We start from the raw sequence: 26,008 nt of genomic DNA, 5'->3' as shown, positions 1-26,008 counted from the left end.
ACTCTCTCTGCCGACCATCTGGAAACCATTCAAGAACGGGGGACTGAACTGTTAAGACTTGCAGGTTGAGCTGCCTGCCTGTGTGTGCTGTGTACACATTTAGCCTCAAGACACCACTCCCTCCCCTATCTCTCTCTTTCCCTCCTCCCCCTCTCTCTCCTCCCCCCTCTCTCTCTGCCAGTCTTACTCACTCTTGTCACGCATTCTCAGAGACGTCCAACCTAAACAATACTTGAAACACTTCTAAGCCTCAGCGCTGAGAAGAGGATCCGCTCGTCTGAGTAGGCCGTGCGCTTGTGTCTGCGTGTCCAGCTGCGTCTGTGTTTGGGTGCGTGTGCGTGTGTCTTTGTGTGTCAGGTGCCTCTGTCATGTTCGTGGAGGCAACATGTGTAGACGCATGCAGGTCCTGTTCCTCCTCCTGACAGCCGGTCAGCTCCTCTGGGCCCTGGGAGAAGACAAGGACCCCCAACGCCTCCTCTCTGCGTCCGTCTCCGCTCGTTACTGCAGCCTGGAATGTGTCCTGCAGGTAGGGCTAACAACCAGGCGTTAAGCCCTCGGCTAAGCCACTAAAATCAGGCGGTAAGCCCTCGGCTGAGCCGCTAGAAACAGGCGGTTAGCCCTTGGCTTAGCCACTAGAAACAGGTGGTAAGCTCTCTGCTATTTCTACCTGAGCTGCTATACCTGCACCTAAAGTTGTACTAACAAAATGTTTGGCTGGGTTTTCCTTGTTTTCATGGAACACTGCTCTTTAAAGCTCACAGAACACACGTGGTTCATAGGTGTGTGCATAGAGATGAATGGAACTTCAGTGAGCCTACGGCTTTAAATTTCAATGGAGTACAGTAGAGAAATGATTTTCAATGTAGAGTAAGTCCAGTTAGACTGTCAGATGAATGCAGTGGTGCCTGCATACCTCTGAATTATGCTTTAGGGCTCACACGTGTTTGATATCATTCCTCATTCCATTACATGCATTACAACGAGCCCGTCCTCCGATTTCTACCTCCACGAGCCTCCCCTGCTGTGCCACAAGCTCATTTTCTAAACAGTGTTTCCAGTTGTTGTTGATCTGCTGAGCAACTTGAAAAATTCAGCCCCATTTGTAGACAGTGAATTTGAATAAAGAAAAGCACACAGATGTACAGTACTTTTTACAGTTGACAGTTTGAGGTAAATTTCAGGCAGGTACTCATCAAGCAATGATCAGCTTGTCCTGACCGGCAGTACCTTGCAGTGCGACCTGGTATGTCTGGTCCTACTGTTGTATCTCTTCTGTCACTTAGCTAACAACGGCAGCCATTAACCTACCTAGCAGTTAGACTACCTTCTGTCTCATTCTCTCTCTGCCGTGGGCAAATTCTATTTTTCTCACACTCTCATTTTCACCAGCTGCTTTAGACCTCCTAACCTTACCTGTCAACCTGTAGGGCAGGAGAACATCTGTTTACCCCTCCTCTCTCTCTCTCTCACACACACACACACACACACACACACACACAACTCTGTGTTTACCAACTGACTGAAGTCATTTATTTACTCATGATTATTTAGAATAATACATTTCTTAAATAAAACATATTTGAAGAAATGTCAATCATCCCATCCCAATCATCCCAGTGTTGAGTTTTACAGCTCTACTTTTTTAAACATATTTCATCGTCACGTTCCTTAGGGAATTGCTCTGTTCATTATCTGTTTGTTATTGTTGGTCATAATCCGTGGAGGGAGAAATCGGAGGATTTCGCATGGACTGGAATGGAATGAGGAATTGTAATGCATAGATTGGATTCCATTGCTGATTCCATTCCATGCATTACAATGACCCCATCCTCCGATTTCTACCTCCACCAGCCTCCCCTGGTCATGGTGTTTATAATCACATCATGTTCATATACAACTACATCCTCATGATCAGCTACTGTTTGGGGCCTTTGTTTACTACATCACTGGAAATTAACCACAATCATGTTGTTGTGGTGGCTTATCATTCATTTGAATACACCCACTGGTAGACAACTGCCACACCCAGCATAGCCATGCTTTTACCCATTCAATAGTTCCTGTCTCAGAGGCTCGGTGAAGTTACTGCCCTCCATCTTGTTTATACCAACTCCATCCTCCCAGGTCTACACAAGTGTCTGGGGAGTAGGGACAAGGGTGTAGTGTCTAAGGTGTAGGGGCTAGGGAGTAGTGTCTCTAGGGAGTAGGGGTAGTGCCTAGGGAGTAGGGGCTAGGGGTGGTGTCTAGGGAGTAGGGGGCAGGGGTAGTGTGTAGGGTCTAGGCAGTAAGGACTAGGGAGTAGGGGCTAGAGGTAGTGTCTAGGGAGTAGGGGTAATGTCTAGGAAGTAGGGAGTAGGGGCTAGAGGATAGTGTCTATGGAGAAGGGGTTAGGGGTAGTGTCTAGGGAGTAGGGGCTAGGGGTAGTGTCTAGGGAGTGGGTGCTAGGGGTTGTGTGTAGGGAGTAGGGAGTAGGGGCTAGGGAGTAGGGGCTAGGGAGTAAGGTGTAGAGAGTAGGGACTAGGGAGTAGGTGCTAGGGGTAGTATTTAGGGAGCATGGGCTAGGGGGTGGGTGCTAGGGGTAATGTTTAGGGAGTATGGGCGAGGGAGTAGGGGCTAGGGAGCAGGTGCTAGGGGTCGTGTTTAGGGAGCATAGCTAGGGAGTAGGTGCCAGGGGTAGTGTTTAGGGAGTATGGTCTAGGGGCTAGGGGTAATCTCTGGACAGAGCCATGCTATTCTACGTGGCCTACTGTCTTCCCTCTGCTCCTTCCTTCCTCTGTCTACCAACAGTAGCACCTGCAATGGTTCTTCTATCGTCAAGGAAACACCAGAGAACCCTTATCAGTTCTTATCAGTATCCTGTAAGTATTAAAGAGGCTTCGGTAGGTAGTGTATAGTGTAGGTAGGTTATTTCCTCTGCTCTGTTTTCTGCTTCTCCTGCCAAGCCTCTTCACATCCTGTCCTGTGGCTCACCACGTCTGTCTTCTGATAGGTTGGTCCTGGTCACCTACACACACTGAACACAAAGAATGTTTTTCTTTTGTCCATTATACCCTGCATCATCATCAAGCTGTCACACATGTATTTCAGTCTGCCACACAACAGAGATGTAAGCAAAAGATCTTTGCCAGAGATTTATGCGAAGTAACTACAGACAGTATGCTTTGTTAATGTGACACACCTATCTAGTACGTTAGCTGCTGCTGTGCTTGTTGGCTTGCCAGCTAATGTTAACGTGACATTTTAGCCCTATTTATCTAAGTCACCTAATATCAGAACATTACTAGGGAAAAATGGATAAAAGCGTCAGATAAATGGCATATATGTAACTTAAAATGTCTGACGATCCTCTGTAGCGCCCTGCAGGGGATAACTGGCCCGACTGGAGAGAATGCAGCCCTAACCGTGTCCTGTGTTGCTCCGTGACAGGGAGGACCAGGATGCGACTACTGCAGGATCAACAGAGCTGATGTGGAGAGGACTCTGGGCTTCCACTCTCTGGAGGCCTTTGGAAGTAAGTCTGACAATACAGTACAACTTCACTGCAAGTTTGTGTGTGTTTGTTTGTGCGTGATTATATGTTTGTGTGCGTGTGTTACTGCATACACGTGTGTGTGTGTACATGATTGTGTGTGTGCGTGCCTGTGTTTGCGCACGTGTGTATGCACGTGTCACCGCTCTCACAGCAGAACTGGGCTATGCAGGACATACCAATTATGGGATAAATGCTCTGAGAAACAAGTTATTAACCTATTGTGGACTTACCCGCTGTTCTAACACACATCTATCTGCACAGCTCCATCAAAAACATCTAATTAAAGCAAAGTGCTGTTGATTGTAGTTGTGTGTGAAACGGACCCGTCTGCCTCTTCTTACTCAACTCAAGAGTTATGTTGCGGTTTAAGGAATGTCCCCTCCCTGAGACAGAGCAGCGGTGGCACAGGGTAGGAACTAGAACAGAGATGATTTAATGTCGCCCATAACTGGTTCTGTGAGACATTACATTACACTTTAATGTTCTCTGGACATTTTATTTATTTAATTTTTTTCATTGACTCTGTAGAGAAGTGGTGATGTTGTGTTTGTGTTCCTGACATCGTTGTTGTTATCATCGCCATCATCATCCCCTTTGCCCCCCTTCCTCTTTCTCCCTCTCATCCTTGTTTTCCTCCCCCTTTCCTCTTCCCCCTGTGACTGCCAATGGCCCCTGGTCCTAGCATGGATTTTTTTCTTATGATGACTGATGTATAGATGATTCACTTACTTTAGACATATGTACTTTGTACATTTGTCATGTAATGTTGTAAGTCGCCTTGGATCCCCTACTCCAACCCCCCTCCCCCCTCCTCAGGTTGTATTCCCTGGCCGTGCTTCGTCCTCCTGGGTGAACAGGACTCTGACGTGTGTCACCATTATGTGCACGCTCCTCACCATGTGACTGTGGAGTTCAGATCTGACCAGAACCTGACGCACGACACCATCGTCGTCTACTGGAGACCCAGCCAGTATGGTAAGGACAATACAATATAATATCTACTTATTATTGATACCAGGGGTACCACGTGTGTTTGATACCATTCCTCATTCCGTTCCATGCATTACAATGAGCCTGTCCTCCGTTTTCTACCTCCTCCAGCTTCTCCGGATTGATACCGAACTTTCCTCAAGTTGTCGTTAAATTAGCTGAATTCAGAATAGTACATTCTCAATCAATGAAAAGGCGCATCACTGTTTTAGTTGAGTTAACAATTCAAAAAGCAGGCACAAATATTATGAAATGTTCATGTCTGAAATCATTGAGGATATTACAAAATAAAGTCCAAAATGTTCCATTGTGGTCCTCCATTGAATCATGAACAGACTGGTTCAGTGGATGTGTGGGTGTATTTAATATGTCAGATATTTAATATAATAGGAAAGAAACTGTCATCTTGAGCTCCCATTCATTTGATAATGTATACTTCCTGTTAATACTTAATGTTAATACTAACATTTCCCCAAGCCCCCCAGTAATTTAAGCCCTGTGTGTGTGTGTGTGTGCGTGTGCGTGTGCATGTGCGTTCCAGGGATCGACTTCCTCCGGGGCTTCCAGGTGTCCCTCCAAGCTCTGGGAGGGTCTCATATCGCCTGTCAACTCTTCCTGTTCCAGCGAAACATCTCTCTCTCCGCTGAACACGCCCAAACGGTATGACTACCCCTCCCTCCCTCCGCTCTACCCCCTCTCCCTCCTTACTTCCTATCCCTCCCTACTCCCTACCCCTCCCTACTCCCTACCCACCCCACTCCCTACCCCCACTCCCTCCCTCCCTCCACTCTATCCCCTCCCTCACTCCCTCCCTCCCTACTCTCTACCCCTCCCTACCCCTCCCTATTCCCTCCCTCCCTTCCTCCGTCCCTCCATCTTAAATGAACAGAATGTAATTTATTTATATTTTTAAATAAAGAATAAGAAGCCATTAGTTATTGGGCCTATCAAGCAGATGTCTTAAGGTATGTTGTGGTGAGTGTTGCAGGTGTACCAGTCTGACCCCTTCTCCGGTCTCGTCCTGGGGGCCCAGTACGCCGTCACTGTGATGGCCTTGCCTGTCCCTGAGCTCTGGGACAAATTCTACCAAGGCACAATCTTCTCCACACGCTGTACGTCACAGAGCCTCAGGCCAGACACCTCGTGACACACACACACACACACACACACTGCTGTTATCTCATAGGGTGTGTTGTGTGTGTTCTTGTTTTGCAGCTTGTGCGGAGAAGTCTGGGCTTGAGATGTGCAAGAAAGGTCATTAAAGCTTGTGCAATACTCTTAATGTGCTGTTTTATATACTGTACCTCTTCATGTTAAATAGTAATAATAGTAATTATAATAATAATACCTTTATTTATGTAGCGCTTTTATTAGGTAACAAAATGCTACTAAACAAGAGAAGAGATCATAGAAATACATCAGCATGAGTACAATTCCAAACAGAAAGAAAGCAACATTCAAATAATAAATATCAGAATGTTAATGAATGTAATTCTGTTGTCCTTGCAGACTGGTACCCGCAGCACATCAAGGTTCAACAGGAGGGACCGGACATTGTGGTGACCTTTAACCTCGCCCCCCCACACCTGGGCATTAGTGACTACTTCTCTCTGTGTTACGGAGGAGGGGGGCTGAAGAGGTACACGGCCATCAGACCTGTGAGTGGCAGCTTTGGGAAGCACAGGTGGACAGGACACCGTGGGTGTGTGTGGGGGTGGGTTGGGGGGTAGACAGGCCTGCTCACCCTGTAGCCTAGTGATGAAGCTTGAATGGCTCTGTGTTATATTGTAGAGTAAAATGCTTATTACTATGTTGTAACAACTCTGTTGCTATTGTATTTATTTAGAACTGTAGCAGGGAAGGCTGGTGAAGGTAGAATGAGATGAGAGGACAGGCTTATTGTAATGAATGGAATGAGGAATGGTATGAAACGTGTTTGATACTGTACCATGTGTGTTTGATACAATTCCTCATTCCATTTCATGCATTACAATGTGCCCTTCCTCCCATTTTTACCTCCACCAGCCTCCCCTATAGCCTCCACTATAGCCTACAGGGTAATGACTGCTACTTGTATTGCTGCTCTCCTCAGAACCCCACCAAAAACAGAACTCACTACAGCTATCAGCTGATCGGCCTTCAGGAGGGCTCCAACTACACCTGCGAGGTACGTGACGGACAGGGTTCGAGCCTGGGTCTCCCACTTGGAAGACCCAAGACTCTACCATTAGGCCAAGAGGACATCCTCCAGGTCTCAGGGCTGATAAAACTAAGATTCCTAGAAGACAAAAGTTAGCCTTTTACCCAATAAAGAGTCCAAAACCCGAAGTGAAGTTTCAATTGTTTAATCCCAGATGCATCAGCATCAATACACAAAGAATGAGAGTCGCATCTCTCCTAATGTACTTCCATGAAAACACCACGCCACCCCAAGAGATTAGAATTGTAGAATATAGTGAACAGAAAACAGTCTTTGTCTTAGAGTATAAAGCCAGCTGCCAGTGTTCACCAGGGAAGCTGTACTTCACAATGTGATAGCACATCGTACTTGAAACTAGGCTTATGGTCACTCAATACATGTTACACAGTTCACACACAGTTTCTATGCAATCCATCAGGGTGACACATTCATGTTTCTTAGGCATGGCTACCACACAAGAGTGTGATTCCAAACCACTTTTGCTACATTCTCACCACCACAACATACCTGTATCTCTTTCTGTACAGACAGGGCATGTAGTCTCAGTCTGTGTTGAATAAATGAACCACGCTGTTCTGTCACTACAGATAGCAGCGGATGAGGTGGATGCTGTGAGGAAGATGTTCAATGTCACAGTGATGCACATTCAACAAGGTACGTCCCAACCCAGACCTGGACGTTAGATGGTTATAGGTCAGGGGAGGCTGGTGGAGGTAGAAATCGGAGGAGGGCTCAATGTAATGCAAGGAATGGAATGAGGAATGGTATCAAACACACATCTTGGTTTGATACCATTCCTTATTCCATTACATGCATTATAGTGAGCCCGTCCTCCGTTTTCTACTTCCATCAGCCTCCCCTGTTATAGATCCATGTTGGTCCTAATCACATCTATCTGTCTGTTGTTCTTCTACTCTACCTCTCTCTCCCCTCACCCTCAGAGCCAGCCCTGCCTCTCACTGCCAGTCCCTCCCTGGCCCTGGTGCTTCCTTTAGGCCTGGCCCTAGTGGCCATATTTGTAATTCTTCTGGCCGTCCTCGCCAGAAAGAGGACGAGGAGGATGAAGAAACTGGACATAAAGCCAGGTAGGCATCTTGACATTGTTACCAAGGACAGGGATGTTGTGTTTGAAGTCAGGCCAGGGGAGGCTGGTGGAGGTAGAAATTGGAGGACTGGCTCATTGTAATTTCTACCTCTCCAGCCTCCATTACCTCCACCAGAGTCAGGCCTATATGTGGGTTTGATTGGGTTCTCTGCTGACCCATCGGTCTAAACCTGGGTCAAACACTTACAAGTATCTGAGTGGTGCTTGATTGTTGTCTCACAATAGTACAAGCATTTAAGCCTCTACTAACTTGCATCTTTCAGTGTACAGTACAGTACATTTGAACATCTTGTCTTCTGATTTTCAGACATCATTGAGCAGCATCAGGCCAAGAACACTGCTGAGGAGGCCACTCCCCTGTCCAGTCGACTGACTCCTCCCCGCCTGCTGATTTGCTACAGCAGTGACGATGGCCCTGCCCACGTGAGAGCAGTGATGCAGCTGGGAGTCTTCCTGCAACAACACATGGCTACACAGGTAAAACTAGAGAGAGATAGGAGGCAGGTACACAGGTAAAACTAGAGAGATTGTAAAACTAGAGAGCCTTCCTACAACAGCATATGGATGATGCACAGCAGTGGATGTAGAAATGAGAGGACAGGCTCATTGTAATGCATGGAACAGAATGAGGAATGGTATCATACACACTGGTTTGATACCATTCCTCATTCCATTCCATGCATTACAATGAGCCCTCATTTCTACCTCCACCAGCCTCCCCTCATACACAGGTAAAACTAGAGAGAGAACAAGGCTGGCCCAAGGTGAAGCACTCTATTGGTTCTAAAGGGTAAACTCTACACAGGAATGAATAACAAGATTATAGGGCCTCTAACTGTGGCTTGCCCGGGGTGAAGCATTCTATTGGTTTTAAAGGGTAAACTCACTCTTATTGTCTAGCTATGTATCAGTATATACTGTATATGAGCTACTCAGGTAAAACTAAGAAGAGAATACATGGAGGACCTATGCCTCTTGTGGCTTATACTTTAAATTGAATTGGGAAAACTGGAAAACGCTATTGCATTGATCTGAAGTGCGTCTACTTATCAGGGGCTGGCTGTTCTGTAGCCTAGCTGATAATGTCATTTCAGAATGTCCAAGGTGAAAGGTTGGGGTGTTTTTGTTTTGCTGCAGGTGTGTAGCAAGTGTGTTTTCCCGCCAGGTCACAGATCTGATCTGAAACTGAACGTGTTATTGTGGGCCCAGGTGTGTTCCTCCCCAGGTGTGTTCCTCCCCAGGTGTGTTCCTCCCCATGTGTGTACAGTAACAGGTGTGTTCTCCCCCAGGTGTGTCTTGATCTGTGGGACTCTCTAAGCCTGGCAGAGGAGGGAACCATGGCCTGGCACTGCAGGAGGATCCAGGAGAGTGACTTTGTCCTGGTTGTGTGTTCCCGTGGCCTCCAGCAGAGGGCGCCAGCGGACCCAGACGAGGGCTGTGGACCCAACAGCAGCTCTTCCAGCTCCTCGGCAGCAGCGGCAGCTATATCCCTCATAGGAGAGGAGCTGGGCCGAGCCAGGGCCAACGGACGCGACCTCTCCAAATACATGGCGGCCATCTTTGAGTACTCTGAGGAGAAGGACATCCCGGCGGAGCTGGGGCTGGTGTCTCGCTACACCCTGACCAGGGACCTCCCCCTGCTCTTCTCCCACCTCCACGGGGTCTCCCTGCACCGGCCCGGGGGCTACCTTAGGATAGAGCACATTTCGGAGGGCTACGCCAAGCTGCCCGCTGGGGCTGCACTACAGTGGTCCATCCACCAGGCAGGGCTAGCATTGGCCTATCAGCAGCAGGCTGAGGAGGAACCAGGAAGTAGAGAGATAAATGTGTCGGAGAGAGTTTGTGAGCATCATGTTTGAGTCTCATTTGATAGACATACAGGAGTACTCGACATTTTTTTCCATTTTGGAACAATAAAGTTGAGTTTATCTAATGAATGGTTGAAGCTGCAAACTAAATGGTGATTGACTTGTATGATAACTGGGGCTATTCTGTGCCAGATTAATGTTTTTGATTAACGCCAGAAATTTTAGTTTTACCATTTAGAAATGACAACACATTTTATACTATGGTGCCCTGTAATAGGGGGACTATGCATGAAAAGTGTTGGCATTTCTTAATGGTGAAACCAATATGTACACAAATACCATCAAAAATAAGCTGATAATCTCTACTTTAACCTCCGAGTAATTGTTTGATTTCAAATCCAAACTGGGGCTATTCTGTGCCAGATTCATGTTTTTGATTAACAGAGAAATGTTTAATAGGACTAGTCTTGTTACTGTTCCTGTGTCTGCCAGTTCCATTTGAGTTTTGTATCCTGATTACACTACAGAGCCAAACCAAAGCAGGCTGAGCTGAGCTGAGCTGTACCAGGCTGGCCTGGTGACACATCCACCATAGTTGATGAAAAAAGTGCTGGAAGGGATAATGTGAAAGGAAAATATAAGAGCCAGCACAGTACAGTTTGGGTCGGCCCTGTAGTGTGTAAAACCCCTGGGCCAGAACTGTGGTGGATCACACTGTAGACCTATGCTGCTTTGCCTTATAGGTTACAGTTATATGTTTTGTGTGATATATTGTGATATGACTTACATTTGTGATGTTTGGTGTGTATTAACCAATATATACATACAGTATATAGAGAGTGATGCATATAAATGTGATGAGAGAATACAATAGACAAGTCAAATCTATGTTTGGTTTGTCTCCTGGACTGTCCTGTTTTCAGACCTCAATTCCTGTTTGAATCACTGATTCAGATCCCAATTACTGTTTGAATCACTGAATCAGACCTCAATCCCTGTTTGAATCACTGTGTCATACCGGAATCACTGATTCAGACTGGAATCACTGTTTAAATCACTGAATCAGACCGGAATCACTGTATAAATCACTGTTTCAGACCTCAACCGTTCCAATGCGGTACCTACCTCTCATGTTGTTATGGTATGGTTGTACAGCATACGTTGACCATATCACACAATACATACATTGTACAGTACACACAAGCTCAAATGCTCAGAATCTTTTATTGTACAATAAACAGTACAGACATAATCTATAGCATGAAATATTATATTTTTGAGATATGTGTATAAAGGCTGCTGTATAAGAATTGTGAAAACATACTTTGAATGTGTGATTGTGAAAACATACGTGTGTGTGATTGTTTCAGAAGTGTACTGCCATTGTCCTATCATCTCATTTTAATAAAGTAAATGATAGAGATATGTTTCTTCATGTCATTTCTTGTCATGTGTGCACAGAAAGTTAGGGGATGAAGGTCGGAGAGATAACAAATTAGCTGAACGACTTGTTCCTCATTATGTTTATTGTTGTACCTTCATTAACAGGACATTTATATTATGTTGAAATAAGTGATATACAGTGCACTGCATAAGTAATGCGACAGCGAAAAATTAAAGATTTTTAGATTTTAATTGAGGGTATTTGTGTACATATTAGTTTTACCATTTGGAAATGACAACACTTTTTATACTATGATGCCCTGAAATAGGGGGACTATGTTTGAAAAGTGTTGGCATTTCTTAACGGTGAAACCAATATGTACACAAATACCATCAAATATAAGATGATAATCTCTACTTAGTAATTGTTTGATTTAAAATCCAAACCGATGTCATTACTTACAGTACTCAGGGCACTGTAATTCACTGATTCTCAATCTCAAATCTGTAAAGATAAATAGCGCACCACACTGTTCACTCATTGAACCACATCAAAACCCGCTGGATTGCAACTTCAACGAAAGCAATTTTGATTGGCTGACGGCTGGACGACATTTCACCGGCTCCTGCGGTCGTTTTCCGCACCGTCTCTTCCCTTCCTCCAGCAGCGAGTGACAGCGTAGCTACTGCGTCCGCCTTCTCCATTGAAGTCGGGGAAACGTGGAAATCTAAAGCATCATGGTGCTCGATTTGGACCTGTTTCGAACCGACAAAGGCGGCGATCCCGAAGCAATCAAGGAGATTCAAAAGAAGAGGTTCAAAGATGTGACGCTTGTGGATAAACTGGTGCAGGCAGACACAGAGTGGAGGAAATGTAAGTGCCGCTGACAGTTCCGTAGCTATTTAGGTAGCCAACGTTAGCATAGCTAGCCACCATTCATTGAATACGAATGTTCCCACATGGCTAGCTCGCAAACATGGGTAGATAGCGCTTTAACTAGCCAGTTAGCTTCCTGGTATGTTAGGTCGACCACTTTGACCATGTTATTGAACCTGGGTTATCGTGGAATGAATCATGTCATGTAATTTAGCCGTGCAACTACCTATTCAGTTAGCTAGCAGTGGGCTATTGGGAGGAGAACCCAAGTGATACGTCATTCCATTCACACATGCAATCTGATGCAATCGTCCCCCTAGCGTCTGTCAAACCTCGCTCATCAGCTTGCCGCAGCTGTCAAACGTTGGAAAAGGCATTCAATGCGATGATGTATGACATGTTGATCTACTTTTAAGTAAAGACTGTGAATTACACACTGTTTTAAGTGATGAGTGTAACGCTATGGATGGAGTTGGCCAGTTGTATTCATTGCAACTGTCACAGCGTCACTAGAGCCCTTGCGACACACCTAGACGCGATCATGACGCACCTGTATAACGGTATTGCTGACCATTGCTTTTCTTCACCCCCACCCCAGGTCGCTTCACTGGAGACAACCTCAACAAGGCAAAGAACCTCTGCAGCAAGAGCATCGGGGAGAAGATGAAGGTATGGGCCAGTATCTGGTGATGTTGAGGTGGTGGATGGTCACATACACACCTGTACAGCAGGGGAGGCGGGTGGAGGTGGAAATCGGAGTATGGGCTCATTGTAATGTATGGAATGAGTAATGGTATCAATCCCATGTTTGATACCATTTGTCATTCCATTCCATGCATTATAATGAGCCCATCCTCCGATGTCTACTTCCACCAGCTTCCCCTGACCTGTTCTATCATAAATCACAGCCTATACCCAAATCACACTACAGAGCCAAACCGAGTACCAGAACCAAACCTGTACCATGCTGGCCTGGTTAAGCATCCACCATAGCTGTAACAGTGCTGGAAAGGACAATGTGAAAAGAAAGCTTCTGAGCCAGCACAGTATGGTTTGGTTCAGCCCTATTGTGTGTAAAGCCCCAATCTGAGCCAGCACAGTGGCCTAACCCTAACCCCCGTCTCAGGCTAGTGCCATCCACTCCTAATTGAACTAATCAACTGATCTCCAAAACCTTGATTAGCTGAATCAGGTTTGTCACTGCTGAGTTGGGACAAAAGCCTGCAGCACGTTAACTGTCTTATTCTCTGGTGTTTCAAAGGTAGCACCTAATCAGCCTGTTGTTCTGCCTTCTCCTGTCTGTAGAAGAAGGAACCAGTCGGGGAGGACGAGTCTCTACCTGAAGAGGCCCAGAACCTGGAGGCTCTGACGGCTGACACGCTATCGGTACGACCGCTACGTAGCTAACTCTGTTATTTACATTTCATTTAATTTCAGTTATTTAGCAGATGCTTTTATCCAAAGCGACTTACAGTAAGTACATTTGTCTAAGTGAATCAACTATACATCAGTCATTGTAAGTAAAACCTTCGATAAGAACAAGTGCCGTCGGCAGTCACAGTGCTAGAGAAAGGAAGAAAACGTTATAGTTGTTTTTACTGGTAATGTAGGGTGTTATGGGGTGGAGAGGTCTGAGGAGGAGTTATCTAACGTCTCACCCATTGATCAGCTTTCTAGGGACATTGTAACATTGTACACTCACTGAACACTTTATTAGGAACACTATACGAATACTGGGTAGGGCCTCCCTTTGCTCTCAAAACAGTCTCAATTGTTCATGGCATTGATTCCACAAGATGTTGAAAACATTCCTTTGAGATTCTGGTCCATGATGACATGATTGCATCACACAATTCCTGCAGATTTTTCAGGTGCACTTTCAAGCTGTGAATCTCCCGTTCTACCACATCCCAAAGGTGTTCTATTGGATTCAGATCCGGTGACTGGGAAAACCACTGAAGAACACTGAACTCATTGTCATGTTCATGAAACCAGTTTGAGACGATTGTAGCCATTAGAAGATGGGTAAATTGTGGCCATGAAGGGATGTACATGGTCAGCAATAATACTCAAATAGGCTGTGGCATTCAAGCAATGATTGATTGGTATTAACTGGCCCAAAGTGTGCCAAGAAAACATTCCTCACACCACACCATGAGAAGGTGTACAGGTGTTCCTAATAAAGTGTTAAGTGAGTGTGTAGCTCTTGTTAAATCTGAACGAATCCTTGAACAGGTACTACGCTTGTTATCTAACATCTCACCCGTATATCCATTTTCCCCATGATTTAACAGCTCGGCGCTAGATTGCATCATCAAAACCTGGCTCGTGCTTAGTCATGTCAATGCGCCAAAAAATACCAGCTAAAAACGCTGAATTCACTGAGGAACATCAGAACGCTTTCACTTTCGCTTTCATTTTTAACAACAATGTCGTTGGCGATCCAAGATAGTGACTCTATTATTACTAAATATGTAGTTTAATTTGCCTTGAAATGTGTTACATAGTGGCGCCACAAAGTTCACAGTATGTCGCAGCGCCACTCTTGTATTCTTTGGGGAGAACGCTGCCTGTTCTAATCAGAACTGATCCTTAAACGGGTATAAGCAAGTTGGTAGGAGTTCCTTCTTGTCCTCTGAAAGGCTAGGTGAAATGTTCGCCATCTTCCTTAAGCCTATTTACCTACACATGTTTAACCTCGTCCCAAGGCTATTGCACACAGCGCATGTAAGCTTGGAATAACAACGACTCAAACCTGGCCTTAGTGAGAGTGCATTTACTGAGTAAAGTATTTGTTATTTGATTTCAGCGAATCACACGGCTATGAGGTGTAGTTTTGAATCAGAAACATGTGGTGTGCAAGCACTGGGGGAAAGTGCTGTTGGAGATGATTGATGTGAAGTAAAACCTATGGCTATGCGCTGTCAGTTTTTGACACTCTTTTTCTATTGGCTTAATGAAGGCCAAGTTTGACGCATTGGTCCACCAGACCTTTTGTGCATTTGGTGCGTAAGTGTCTGGTAACGAGGCTAACACAAGTTAGGCAGTTGTCTAGAACGCATGCAAGAACAAGGTCTTGTTCCAGGACAAGGTCTTTGCATCCTTAAACAAATCGGTATGTTTCTAATCCCTCTGTCCTCTCTCCCCAGCCTCTGACGGTCACCCAGATCAAGAAGGTGCGTGTGCTGGTGGATGAGGCGGTGCAGAAGTCCGACAGCGAGAGGTTAAAGTTCGAGGTGTTGCGTTTTGAGTACCTGAGGGAGATCGGGAATCTTCTGCACCCCTCTGTACCAATCAGCAATGACGAGGTGGGTGTCATTGGCGACGGAATACTCTCCTGGACTTGTTAGCTGATAAATTAGCTCCCTTGGGGGGTGTTGCATCAACTGCTAATATGTTCTGGTGGTGCTGGCTCACCTCCTAAGAAAACCATTACCTTGAATGTTTTCTGAAGATGTTGTAATGCTGTGTGTAAGGGGGGGGGGGGGAGAAAGTCGTCTGTCGTCTCTGTCCCAGAAATACAGTTATTAGCCACTGTTGTCTACTCTCTAACTTTGAACTCCTCTCCCCCCAGGATGCCGACAACAAGGTGGAGAGGACCTGGGGAGACTGCACGGGTCAGAAAAAGTACTCCCACGTAGACTTGGTGGTCATGATCGATGGTTACGAGGGCGAGAAGGGAGCCATCGTGGCTGGGAGCAGAGGCTACTTCCTCAAGGTAGGTTCTAACACACATGCACATAACACAATATATTCCTGTATTCTTTATCTATGGTTCATATTTAATTGTATACACACACACACACTTATCTCACTGACACAGTACATCCACACCCACAAGCAGTTTCCATTCATGGTTCCATTCATCGCAGCATTCAGTTCTGATTGATTTGGCTGACATTAGGGTTGGGTGATTTCCAGATATCGTTACTCACGATTTATATAAGTATGTTGAAGATATGCCAGCGTGAGCAATAATTACAAAACTCAAAAAAGGGCTTAGGAGGGGGACAGGGCATGGGGGTGGATTTAAACAGACATTTTCACCGCTAGATGTGCTTTGCCTTGCAGATAGCAGGAAACTGCACTTGTAGTTATGCTGATCTCTGAAATTTTAAACACTTTTACAGACTATTTTCTGTAAGAGAAACGACATTACGATATTCTGAAAATATCATACTATTCGATAATATCTAACATCGGCCCAACTCTAGCTGACACTGATTTCAACCCTGTTCCCCTGTTACTGTTCATGAAAAAAAAATCTTGCCCCATAATATCTCATCTTCCTACCTCCCCCAGGGCCCCCTGGTGTTCTTGGAGCAGGCTCTGGTGAACTATGCCCTGAGGATCCTCCACAGTAAGAGCTACACGCCCCTCTACACACCCTTCTTCATGAGGAAGGAGGTGATGCAGGAGGTGGCTCAGCTCAGCCAGTTTGACGACGAGCTCTACAAGGTAGATGCCAGGTTTAAAGCCCCACTGCACGTCACAAACAACATGTAAACAATGATGGAGTGTATACACAGAACACACGGAAATTAGCAACACTTGATTTCTATGACGTTTCTGGAGTTTAACTCATTTAGTGCCAAGGGTGAATGAAGTTGCCCAAATTGTCAACTTTCTAGAGTGCCCCAAGTTATTTTATTCACCTAAAATGACAAATGATGATGCTTCATTTTGTAGCCAATCAAAGTATTGTTACTAGGTAAATACCACATAAAACACTTGGCACTCTAGGTGGTGAGTGTTCCGGAATTCTTTGGCAGTTAGTGAGTTAAAACCCCACTCCGGGTCACAAACAATGATGGAGCGAGATTAGCACTTGAGTGCTCAATGAATGGCATTTTTTCATCAGCATTATATTCTTGAATATGATTTTAAACCATAATGCTTATTTTTTGGCTATTTTACACGTTTAGAGAAAAGGTAGTGTTTTTAGTATTTTTTATTGTAGTTTCATGTATTCCCTCCTCCCCCTCCCCGTCTCCTAGGTGATCGGTAAAGGAAGTGAGAAGGATGATGACAACTCCGTGGACGAGAAGTACCTGATCGCCACCTCGGAGCAGCCAATCGCAGCCTTCCTGAGAGACGAGTGGCTGAAACCGGAGGACCTCCCCCTGCGCTACGCCGGTTTCTCCACCTGCTTCAGACAGGAAGTGGGCTCTCACGGACGTGACACGCGTGGCATCTTCAGGGTGCACCAGTTTGAGAAGGTGGGTGTGGTTTGGGCTCGTAGGGTACGACAGGTTGCAAAGTCACGTCATCATAATGGATAGAATGGATATTCCCATTCAAATCATGATTCAATCTCTGGCAGTATAATCAGGATGGATAAATGACTAAATCTTGACCAAGTAAATAGAAAAAATAAGAATTTTATTTCATTATTAAATAAATAAATACCAAAAGCTGACCCTCTCTCCTCCCCTCCCCTCCTCTCATCTCCTCAGATTGAGCAGTTTGTCTACTCCTCGCCTCATGACAACAAGTCGTGGGAGATGTTTGATGAGATGATTGGGACCGCTGAGGAGTTCTACCAGTCGCTGGGCATCCCCTACCGCATCGTCAACATCGTCTCTGGTAGGTGGGGAGTAGGAGGAGGGAGAGGTCTGGAGAGGGGTGAGAGTGGAAGTGAGGAGTTCTACAAAGGTCAAGTGGGTCACGGTCTGGGAGAGGGTAGAAGGGGGTTGGTGATAGTCGACTGAGCTGAGTCTTACTCGTCAGTGTCCCTACATTGGCCTTATCTGGTTGTGTCCTCTGTTCCTGGCTGCCCTACCTCACCTAACCCTGTGTCTGTCACTCTCCCCTCTCCCCCCAGGGGCTCTGAACCATGCGGCCAGTAAGAAGCTGGACCTGGAGGCCTGGTTCCCCGGTTCCTCTGCCTTCAGAGAGCTGGTCTCCTGCTCCAACTGCACTGACTACCAAGCCCGACGCCTCCGCATTCGCTACGGCCAGACCAAGAAGATGATGGACAAGGTAAGACAGCCCAGCTACAGACAGGGTCTTCATCAGAGACCAGTACAGACAGGGTCTTCAGATACAGGCCAGCCCAGACAGGGTCTTCAGATATAGACCAGATGAGAGTAGGGGGTAGGGTGCCTAGGGTTAGGATGCCTCAGTCAAAGTGTGCCTACACAGTTTGCATCCGTTTAAATTCTAACTTCATATTAACTTAGCCTCTTATTAAAATATGTGTTCTCTAGGCTGACTTTGTGCACATGCTGAACGCCACCATGTGTGCGACCACTCGTGTGATGTGTGCCATCCTGGAGAACTACCAGACGGAGGAGGGTATCATCATCCCTGACAAGCTCAAGGACTTCATGCCCCCTGGTGAGACCCACCAATCCATCGCTCGATTTTAGTTTATTTTCCTTTTGGAAGGAAGGCGTTTTGCATAGATACTTCAGAAACAACACATGGGTATTTCTCAAAGTGTTCAGCCTGTGTTCGTGTGAAATATCATCTTACCCTGAGTTGTCCTCATAGGCCAGTAGGAAAAGCTTCTCCGGTTCTCTGTTATCTACCACAGCACTGAGGAGATGTTGGCATGTAATGCTAAACTAGTTACCATCTGGATCCTGTCTGTTGGAGACAGCGCTGCTAAATGTTAGCCTGTGCTGTGGTAGATAAGAGAACTGGAGAAGCTTTCACTACTGGCCTATCAGAACAACTCAGGGTAAGATGATATTTCACCTCAGCATGAACATAGGCTGAACCATCCCTTTGGTGTGGTGTGCCAATATAATTTCCAGAGATGCCCAACACAGCCTTAGATTTGTAGTTGGTTCTACGTATGTGATTTTAAGTATTCCCGTGTTAGTATTGTGAGTATGTTGCTCCCTACGTATCTTAACTGAGTGGATTTATCTTTATCTCCTTATGTCCATCTTCCAGGTATGACAGAGATGATCAAGTTTGTGAAGCCGGCGCCCATCGACATAGAGATGTCCAAGAAGCAGAAGAAACAGCAGGATGGAGGGAAGAAGAAGAAGGGGGGAGGAGGAGACCTGCAGAGTCAAGTGGAGAACATGTCAGTCAACGACTCCTAGACTAGAACTGAAACACCACCATGGAACGTTCAGCAGGGAATAACGTTCCGTAACGGTCAGATAGAAATGTTCTGTGTAGAACAGACATGCTTGTCTCACATGTAAAATACAGAGTCGTGTCAGATCTGGTTATGACTGTTTCTATCTGCATGGTACGGTATGTTGCTCTCTTGTGAATGACCTGGCCCCTCCCACTTTACCATCTCCCTGCCCCCATGCTCTCTCCTGTCACCTGACCTCACTTGTAAAGGGACCGCCTGCTCCACCATCCTCTTGTATATCCAGAGACAGATGAAATTCAGAAATCATATAGAGTTGATTTGATGACTTCAATACTACTTGACGTTGGTGACGGTCGTCACATTTAATGGAAATGTACATTGATGTAACTTTGTCAACAATGTTTTTGGAGGTTGAATTTTTCATTTAATAACAGTGAATGAAATGATGATTGACTTACTTAAAGCAAAGCTACCCCCGCCCCCCCAACCACACACACACACACACACACAACCATCATCATTGTTCCCCTCCATCCTCCATTGTTGCCTCTTCCACCTGTAAGGCTAATGAACTGTACCTCCTGTGTACTATTGTAAGATGAGGCGTTCATAAAGTGATGCATAATGTCAACAATAAATACTAAATGACTTCCTTTGTGGATGTGTCTTCTTCCTCAATGAGATGATATTATTAAAAGTAATACATTTTATTTGTAAGGCGCTTTTCAGATGAACATTATCAAAGAGCATAGAACTGAGTGCATTCATAAAAAAAAAAACAGAAAACCAGACAATACACTTAACAACTGAGAAGACCACAGGAAAACCTGTCTAAAGCGGCGAGTTTTAAGTCCTGTCCTCGTATTACCTAGACATTTCCCGTAGAAACCTGATATTATGATAACCTCAGGCAGATCTATCAAGAAGGGCTGGTGTAATGTATAATGCTTCTACCTGGTGGTAGACAGAGACTGCAGTTCAGATGGTTGATTGATAATGTCTGGCTATTACTTCAGGAAACATGGATTATTGTACAGAAGTCTTGTTGTTACAATAGCGTTATGGGTTACCTTTATGTTGACAAACATAAAGTTAGTAGAACATCACTGACAATTTAATTTCTTTACTAAACCAATATTTGTTTAACACCTTATTGACCAAGTGGCACTGTACATTTTACTGAGAAGTTTGACAGCAACGGAGACCGGTCTTGTACGTATGAAAAACGTACAAGGGCATGCCATGTTTTTTTATCTAACTCTAGCGCTGATTTGAAAACGACCAGAAAAATAACGTTACCTCCACTAACCCTTGAAGGCATCTGATTTTAATGCACCATGCACTGACGTGGCTAGCCTGTAAAGTTACCGCCCAGAGCCAACCCACCGAACCCCCGATTTGCTCGTTCGCTTTTTTGCTAGTTAGCAAGCTACATGTTTGACAGCTAATAGTTGCTAAAAAAATCATAATGGTGCAAGTCTGCGTGGTTCAGGGCTGCAATCTTCGCGACGGTTTGCATGAACCCCCCTCCCGAAGTCTCCGTCCAGTTGTTTACCGTCAGTGGATGCAATTCCTCCGGTTGGAAGACAGACTGTACTCTCGGACATCTGTTCTTGTGTGTAACAGACATTTCACTCGGGATTCGTTCACCAACATCATGGCAGTGGAAATGGGCTTCGCGAAAAGGCTCAATCTAAATAAGGATGCTGTGCCAACTATCTCGTCTGATGGAGAAACGGTAACTATAAATGGGACATGTTGCTAGCTAGCTAGTTTAAATAATGCTGAAATAGCCCGAGCAAGACCTCACAACTGAACTGTATGTACAGTATGTGGGGTCCGAGGCTCCCCTTATGTTGGCTGCCAAGGGAATTGGGGATTCAAATAAAGTCGTCATACCGGCAGTCATATCCGATTCCCGATTGCGATACCTCATTGTGAACCGAAAGTAATCTACTTCCATACAACATAGAAATCATTTTACGATCGCAAAATGTATACAACTTTAATCCGCTATTTAAGACGAATATCTACCCGCCGATATATATCCCCGCAGCTCAATTCCCAAACATCCTGTACCCGTGTACCTCCAATTTTGCCTACAAAGGGTGGAGGCAATTAGTTTAGCAGGTGTGCAGCGCGCATCATCAATCTTGATACCAATCGAATTGCCTCCACCTTTTGGGCTAAACAGCTGCATATCATTGATGACTGTTACTTGACTTCCCCCAAATTGATGTTTGTGATAACAGTTTCTATTTATCCATACCGATAGGTTCTTGTCAGCACTAGAGAGGTGGGTTGCCAGACAGACCGCCCAGAGACCCGTGACATGTCTGTTTCTGCATGGATTACACCGCTAAGGAGGAGTAAGGGTGAGTTAGCCATAATGTAGAATATTTTGAGGAACAATTTGTCTGACAATGTTGGTTGTATTCAAGGTTTGCTTAGGTCAGCCAACTGACAATTAGGGGGACAAGCTAACCTTCTTGCTCAGTCTGTCACGTGTTATGAGCTACTCTCATATCTTATTTTCCTCAGCCCTTCAAGTGTCTCTGAGGCCAGAGAACAAGAGTGTGTCCTGTCAGACTGTGTCTTCCCCCCCAACAACCTGTACTCCAGTGAAAAGTTCATGCCTGGAACGCTCCACTGATGACTCCAGCTATCATCTAGAGGACACTAACACATCTGTGCCTGAGGCTAAGTAAGATTCTCACTCTTTCTAGTCCATTTATAAGACTTTCCAATTCAACTATGTGTTACTGTAACTCACAAAAGGGTAATACTTAGTATTCCAAGTCGCATGAGAAGTTTGTGTGTGTAGCAAAATTGTTAGGAAACACTACATTAAGTCATACTTTATGCCTCCTCTCTCTCTTTCTCTCACACACACACACACCATCTAAACTGTTCTAGAATCTCTGATGCACCTGTCCCTGAGATGCGGCAGTACATTGTGTACTCAGACTGCCTGCTGCAGCTGTTCCAGAGCTGCTCATTCTGCCACCAGAGATGCAACATTGAACAGTTCTTCCAGGGCACCTTGCTCAGGATCAAGGCTACCTGCTCGGAGTGCCAACTTGTCAAAACATGGTAGATTCAACATTTGGGTGACATTGTAGCTGGGAACCTTCATCTGTGTGCAGCCATTGCTTTCACAGACTCATCATTTGTCCAAACAGAGAAGGTAAACACCTTAACAAATTAGGAATCTAATTATGAAACTTGGTTGTGATTCATCCCATACAGCTGAGGTATGCTCCATGTTGTAGGTTGCCTACCCCTCATCCCGGTCTGGAGAGGAGATGATAGCGAAGTGGATTGGTGGTCAACCAGGTCCAGAACATCCATGTTCCTGACAGCAGCGAGTTCTCCAACTGCCTGCCCTGCACCCCCCGTCCCGACCCTCACCCTCATAGGCGGTGAGGCGAGAGAGTGGCTGAAGCCAAGTATGTATTCATATTTTAATCAAATATTTGATGTCAATTCACTGCACCACTGATGTAATGGAGGAGAAACCTTGCAGAGTTGTTGTCAACAGGCACCAAGGCATGTGAGAAGCTCACCAGCATGGTGCTTTAGAACACCCTGGTGAAGGATGTGGGGGAAGGAGCCTGCTGCACCAAACCCCAACCATACCACAGTTACATCAAGGGACAGTATTCAAACTAGTGACCTCTCTGGACCCGATAAACAGCTGTCTCTTTCAATCTTTTTCTCTTTCTCACATGCGCACACACTCACTACCATCACAGCTGCTGTTTATTACTGGATTGTATTGCTTACTGTATCTTACACTTATTGCCTTATTTACACTTATGACTATTTTATGTATTGCCTATTGTTATTATATTATTTTTGTTATGTCCTGATATGCACTATTGAGAGGAATCATTTCATATGAATTTGATCAATAAACTTGACAATGTTTTATGATTCTTTTCTGTATACCCCCACACACACACAAAACAGAGATAAACAAAAGACATAAAAAAGACATAAAAGGTTCACGTACAGCAACAACAACAAACAAATACATAAAAAAAATAATACTAAGTACTAAAATAACAATTATCTGCATGTCATATCTGGAGCTCAGTCACTTTATCATAATTCATGATTGTCAATAGCCGAAGCCCTGTCCAATAACCATCTGAAGGATACCAGGTGAAGAGCAATAAGGAAGCATTATCTAGGTTAGTCATTAACCTCACCAGACTTTACACCCATTAACAACATAAGAGAAGCAAATGGTCAGGAACTCTAGTCAAACAACAACACCTGTGTGGATAGTAAAGGTAAGGTCACACGTTTAGCCTTTGATTCACCAGACAATGTTATTGAGTAGATGGAACACTCATGATTGGAACACTCATGTACACACAGGGGTGTTACGTGTTCACACTTTGACAGGTGTTTGTGTTTGTCGAAGATCTCGTCGGGTTCGGGTTCACAAGAGGGAGCAAACATGAACGATAACTCTGACGACGAGGATGGTAACGAGATCTCCTTCTCAGTCAAGGTGACAGTGGACACGGCACAGAGAGGGTTCATTCACACCTGTGATTATCACACTGGATAGAATCATGTTTTTGCGAAAAGCTGGGATTTGTAATTGGTTGAATTGTGGTCTGAGTGTCCTGCCCTCTCTGTCAGTAGTTTTTGGGTGTGTCTGTAGTCTCTTTCCCTCAGTGTCTCAGTGTCTTGGTCTGTTTCTGTGTCTTCCACTCTGTGTTCAAGTGTCTGTCTGTATTTCCTGGGGCGTGACTTTAGTCTCTTGTCCTCTTTGTAAAGTCATGCTCTCTGAGTGTCTTTATCTCAGTGTCTGTATCTGTAGTCTCTGTGTCTGTCTGTAGTTCTTGGGGCATGTCTGTGGTCTCCGTGTATGTGTCTCTGTCTGAGTGTCTGTGTCTCTGTCTAGTTTTTGGGCCGTGTGGAGGTGGTCCGTCCTGAGGGGATGCAGGTCCTGAATGAAGCTGCCCAGACCCTGAAGGTTCATCTTGTCTTTATACTACCTCAATGGTTCATAGCATATCACCCTGTAACTAGACAAACAATTATAGATCAGGGGAGGCTGGTGGATGTAGAAATCGGAGGACGAGCTCATTGTAATGCATGGAATGGAATCAGGAAGGGTATCAACATGTGTGTTTGATACAATTCCTTATTCCGTTACATGCATTACAATAAGCCCGTCCTTCGATTTCCACCTCTCACTAGCCTCCCTTGGTAGATACATAAAACATGCAAGACATAGCCAGCCAGCTAGTGCAAGCATCTTTGCATCTCTGTTATACAGTTCTTTCTGAATGCTTAAACACTAACAGTGATTCTTGAAGCACTATCTCTGAAACCTTTAACACTTGTAGCCAATGCATTTACCAAGTGTGCCAAACTGAATGCACGTTCTCTGCTTTACACTCAGTTTGTAATTTAGAACACACTTTTTGCCAATTGCCTTTCCACAGACACCTGTGAAAACACTTTTAGATAATGAGACACTTTCCACGCTGCCTAGCTCAAGACAACATCGCATGTGGATGAAGTCTTATGGCCAGACCCACAAAGAAGGCCAGATTTAGACTAATTTTTTTTTTCTTTTTTTTCTAGCACAAATGTTTTTGTTTTCTTCTACTGCGCTTTTGTTGTTTGAGGAGTGTTAGAGCATTTTGAGAAAATAAATAAATAACTTTTCCCCCTTTATTTGTATTGATAGTGTGTTATGTTCGGAATACACATCCATACTTTACACATGTGGATACCTGTGTGTATTTGTGTTTGCTACATGTATGACAAAACTTTTTGCAATCTGCTATGCCCTGCACACAGAAAAAGCAAAAGCCACAAGTGTTTTTCATTTCTACTATCAGTGCGTAGTTGGTTCTTCGTGTACTTATTCAAATGATGGTTTGTGTGTACTGCATATGACCGTATTGGTACTGTACTGTATTGTATTGGTGCAAAATCACTATTTTTTAAAAGAGTTTGAAGAGTTTTGTAAGAATTGTTTGCTTTTGCAAGAGATGTGTAATGTTTTGCTGGTTTGGTGTAAGGTTTTGTGGTTAGTGTGTAGGGTTTTACAAAAATAGCCTATAGTTGCCGAAGCAATCAGAAAAAACTGAAATATAACAGTTTTTCTTAAGATTAGATCAGATTACATTGACCATATCAGTTCAGTGGTTGCTTAACTAATGCAGTCCCTCCATCTTGTCCACCCTCAGATGTCTGATAAAGATTCAACAGAGAAGCTTCCAAAGAAGAGCAAGGTGTCTCTGTTTCTGTCCATGAGTGGGATCGACATCTTGGAGCACAAGACCAAGGTGAGAGGGTGAGAGAGTGAGGGGGTGAGAGAGTGAGGGGGTGAGAGAGTGAGGGGGTGAGGGGGTGAGGCGGTGAAAGGGTGAAAAGTTGAAGGGGCGAGGGGGTGATGGGATGAGAGGGTGAGAGGGTGAGGAGTGAGAGGGTGAGAGAGTTCATGCTGTACACATCCTCTCTTATATCCTCGATTTCCTTCCTAGTCACAACCTGACCATGGTGTCAAGGACAGAACTGAAGCTTTTTGACCCTTCCCTCCTCCTCTAGTTTATGCTCTACAGCTGCCCCCTCCCCTCCGTGTCCTTCTGTGCCATTCTCCCCGCCACACACAAAGTCTTCGGCTTTGTGGCCAAACACCCGGCAGCCAACACGAACCACTGCTACCTGTTCCAGAGCAAGAAGTTTGTGAGTGGACCTCCTGGTGTCTTGTGAACCATGCATATTAATACAGTGTATCAGTGTTATTAGTTTAAGATTGTTTCCGGTCCTTGTGATAACAATAAACTGCTAGTGCAATCATAAATTATTTTCACCCCAAAATCAAAATGTCAAATTATTATTCTACCTCAAATATAGTCTAATATGAATAATATGAATATGAGTCCAAATAAAAGCAGGTACTTGCCTGTCCTGTCACCTCTCCCCTAGTCACACCTGCTGGTGTCCATCATCGGAGATGCCTTCAGAGCCTCGCAGAAGGAGGAGACTGTCAGAGGTGGGCGGGACCTAGTTGTGGAG

At 44.9% G+C, this 26,008-nt stretch overlaps 2 protein-coding genes and 1 long non-coding RNA gene across 4 annotated transcripts; all 3 read left to right on the top strand.

Annotated features, from left to right (window-relative positions):
* Nucleotides 1-209: 209 nt before the first annotated feature.
* Nucleotides 210-11,058, top strand: LOC310808683 (interleukin-17 receptor D). 2 transcript variants are annotated; one of them, XM_083675722.1, is made up of 12 exons: nucleotides 210-526; nucleotides 3,427-3,511; nucleotides 4,349-4,507; nucleotides 5,064-5,182; nucleotides 5,511-5,634; nucleotides 5,738-5,776; nucleotides 6,032-6,180; nucleotides 6,615-6,689; nucleotides 7,310-7,376; nucleotides 7,664-7,807; nucleotides 8,135-8,304; nucleotides 9,117-11,058. In XM_083675722.1, exons 1-12 carry the CDS (start codon nucleotides 386-388, stop codon nucleotides 9,684-9,686), a joined length of 1,842 nt encoding a protein of 613 aa, XP_083531848.1. In that variant the 5' UTR covers nucleotides 210-385; the 3' UTR covers nucleotides 9,687-11,058. The 2 variants fall into 2 exon arrangements, with proteins under 2 accessions (XP_083531848.1, XP_083531849.1); XM_083675723.1 differs by having other exon boundaries at nucleotides 386-526; nucleotides 4,306-4,507.
* A 636-nt stretch (nucleotides 11,059-11,694) lies between these two features.
* Nucleotides 11,695-19,602, top strand: sars1 (seryl-tRNA synthetase 1). The gene is made up of 11 exons (XM_083675738.1): nucleotides 11,695-11,892; nucleotides 12,494-12,564; nucleotides 13,201-13,281; nucleotides 15,045-15,203; nucleotides 15,470-15,613; nucleotides 16,198-16,353; nucleotides 16,893-17,114; nucleotides 17,352-17,481; nucleotides 17,720-17,877; nucleotides 18,105-18,234; nucleotides 18,799-19,602. Exons 1-11 carry the CDS (start codon nucleotides 11,757-11,759, stop codon nucleotides 18,951-18,953), a joined length of 1,542 nt encoding a protein of 513 aa, XP_083531864.1. The 5' UTR covers nucleotides 11,695-11,756; the 3' UTR covers nucleotides 18,954-19,602.
* Nucleotides 19,603-20,376: 774 nt separating this feature from the next.
* On the top strand, nucleotides 20,377-22,886 carry LOC310808727. The gene is made up of 5 exons (XR_014554371.1): nucleotides 20,377-20,693; nucleotides 21,231-21,330; nucleotides 21,497-21,659; nucleotides 21,872-22,142; nucleotides 22,228-22,886. It is a non-coding gene; the product is annotated as an uncharacterized lncRNA (long non-coding RNA).
* Nucleotides 22,887-26,008: the final 3,122 nt, after the last annotated feature.

This window comes from Argentina silus (genome assembly GCF_951799395.1).
Source record: "Argentina silus genome assembly, chromosome: 8".
Lineage (NCBI taxonomy): Eukaryota > Metazoa > Chordata > Actinopteri > Argentiniformes > Argentinidae > Argentina > Argentina silus.
The sequence above is the reverse complement of the archived record's forward strand: the minus strand, read 5'-3'. Positions and strand labels throughout refer to the sequence as shown.

Excerpts from the sequence above, each read along its gene's own strand:
- LOC310808683 (XM_083675722.1), top strand. The coding sequence starts at position 386 with ATGTGTAGACGCATGCAGGTCCTGTTCCTCCTCCTGACAGCCGGTCAG. Across the intron at positions 5,777-6,031 it reads GCTTGAGATGTGCAAGAAAG|ACTGGTACCCGCAGCACATC; the intron begins GTCATTAAAGCT and ends TTGTCCTTGCAG. Across the intron at positions 7,808-8,134 it reads GAAACTGGACATAAAGCCAG|ACATCATTGAGCAGCATCAG; the intron begins GTAGGCATCTTG and ends TCTGATTTTCAG.
- sars1 (XM_083675738.1), top strand. The coding sequence starts at position 11,757 with ATGGTGCTCGATTTGGACCTGTTTCGAACCGACAAAGGCGGCGATCCC. Across the intron at positions 17,115-17,351 it reads GGGTGCACCAGTTTGAGAAG|ATTGAGCAGTTTGTCTACTC; the intron begins GTGGGTGTGGTT and ends TCATCTCCTCAG. Across the intron at positions 18,235-18,798 it reads CAAGGACTTCATGCCCCCTG|GTATGACAGAGATGATCAAG; the intron begins GTGAGACCCACC and ends TCCATCTTCCAG.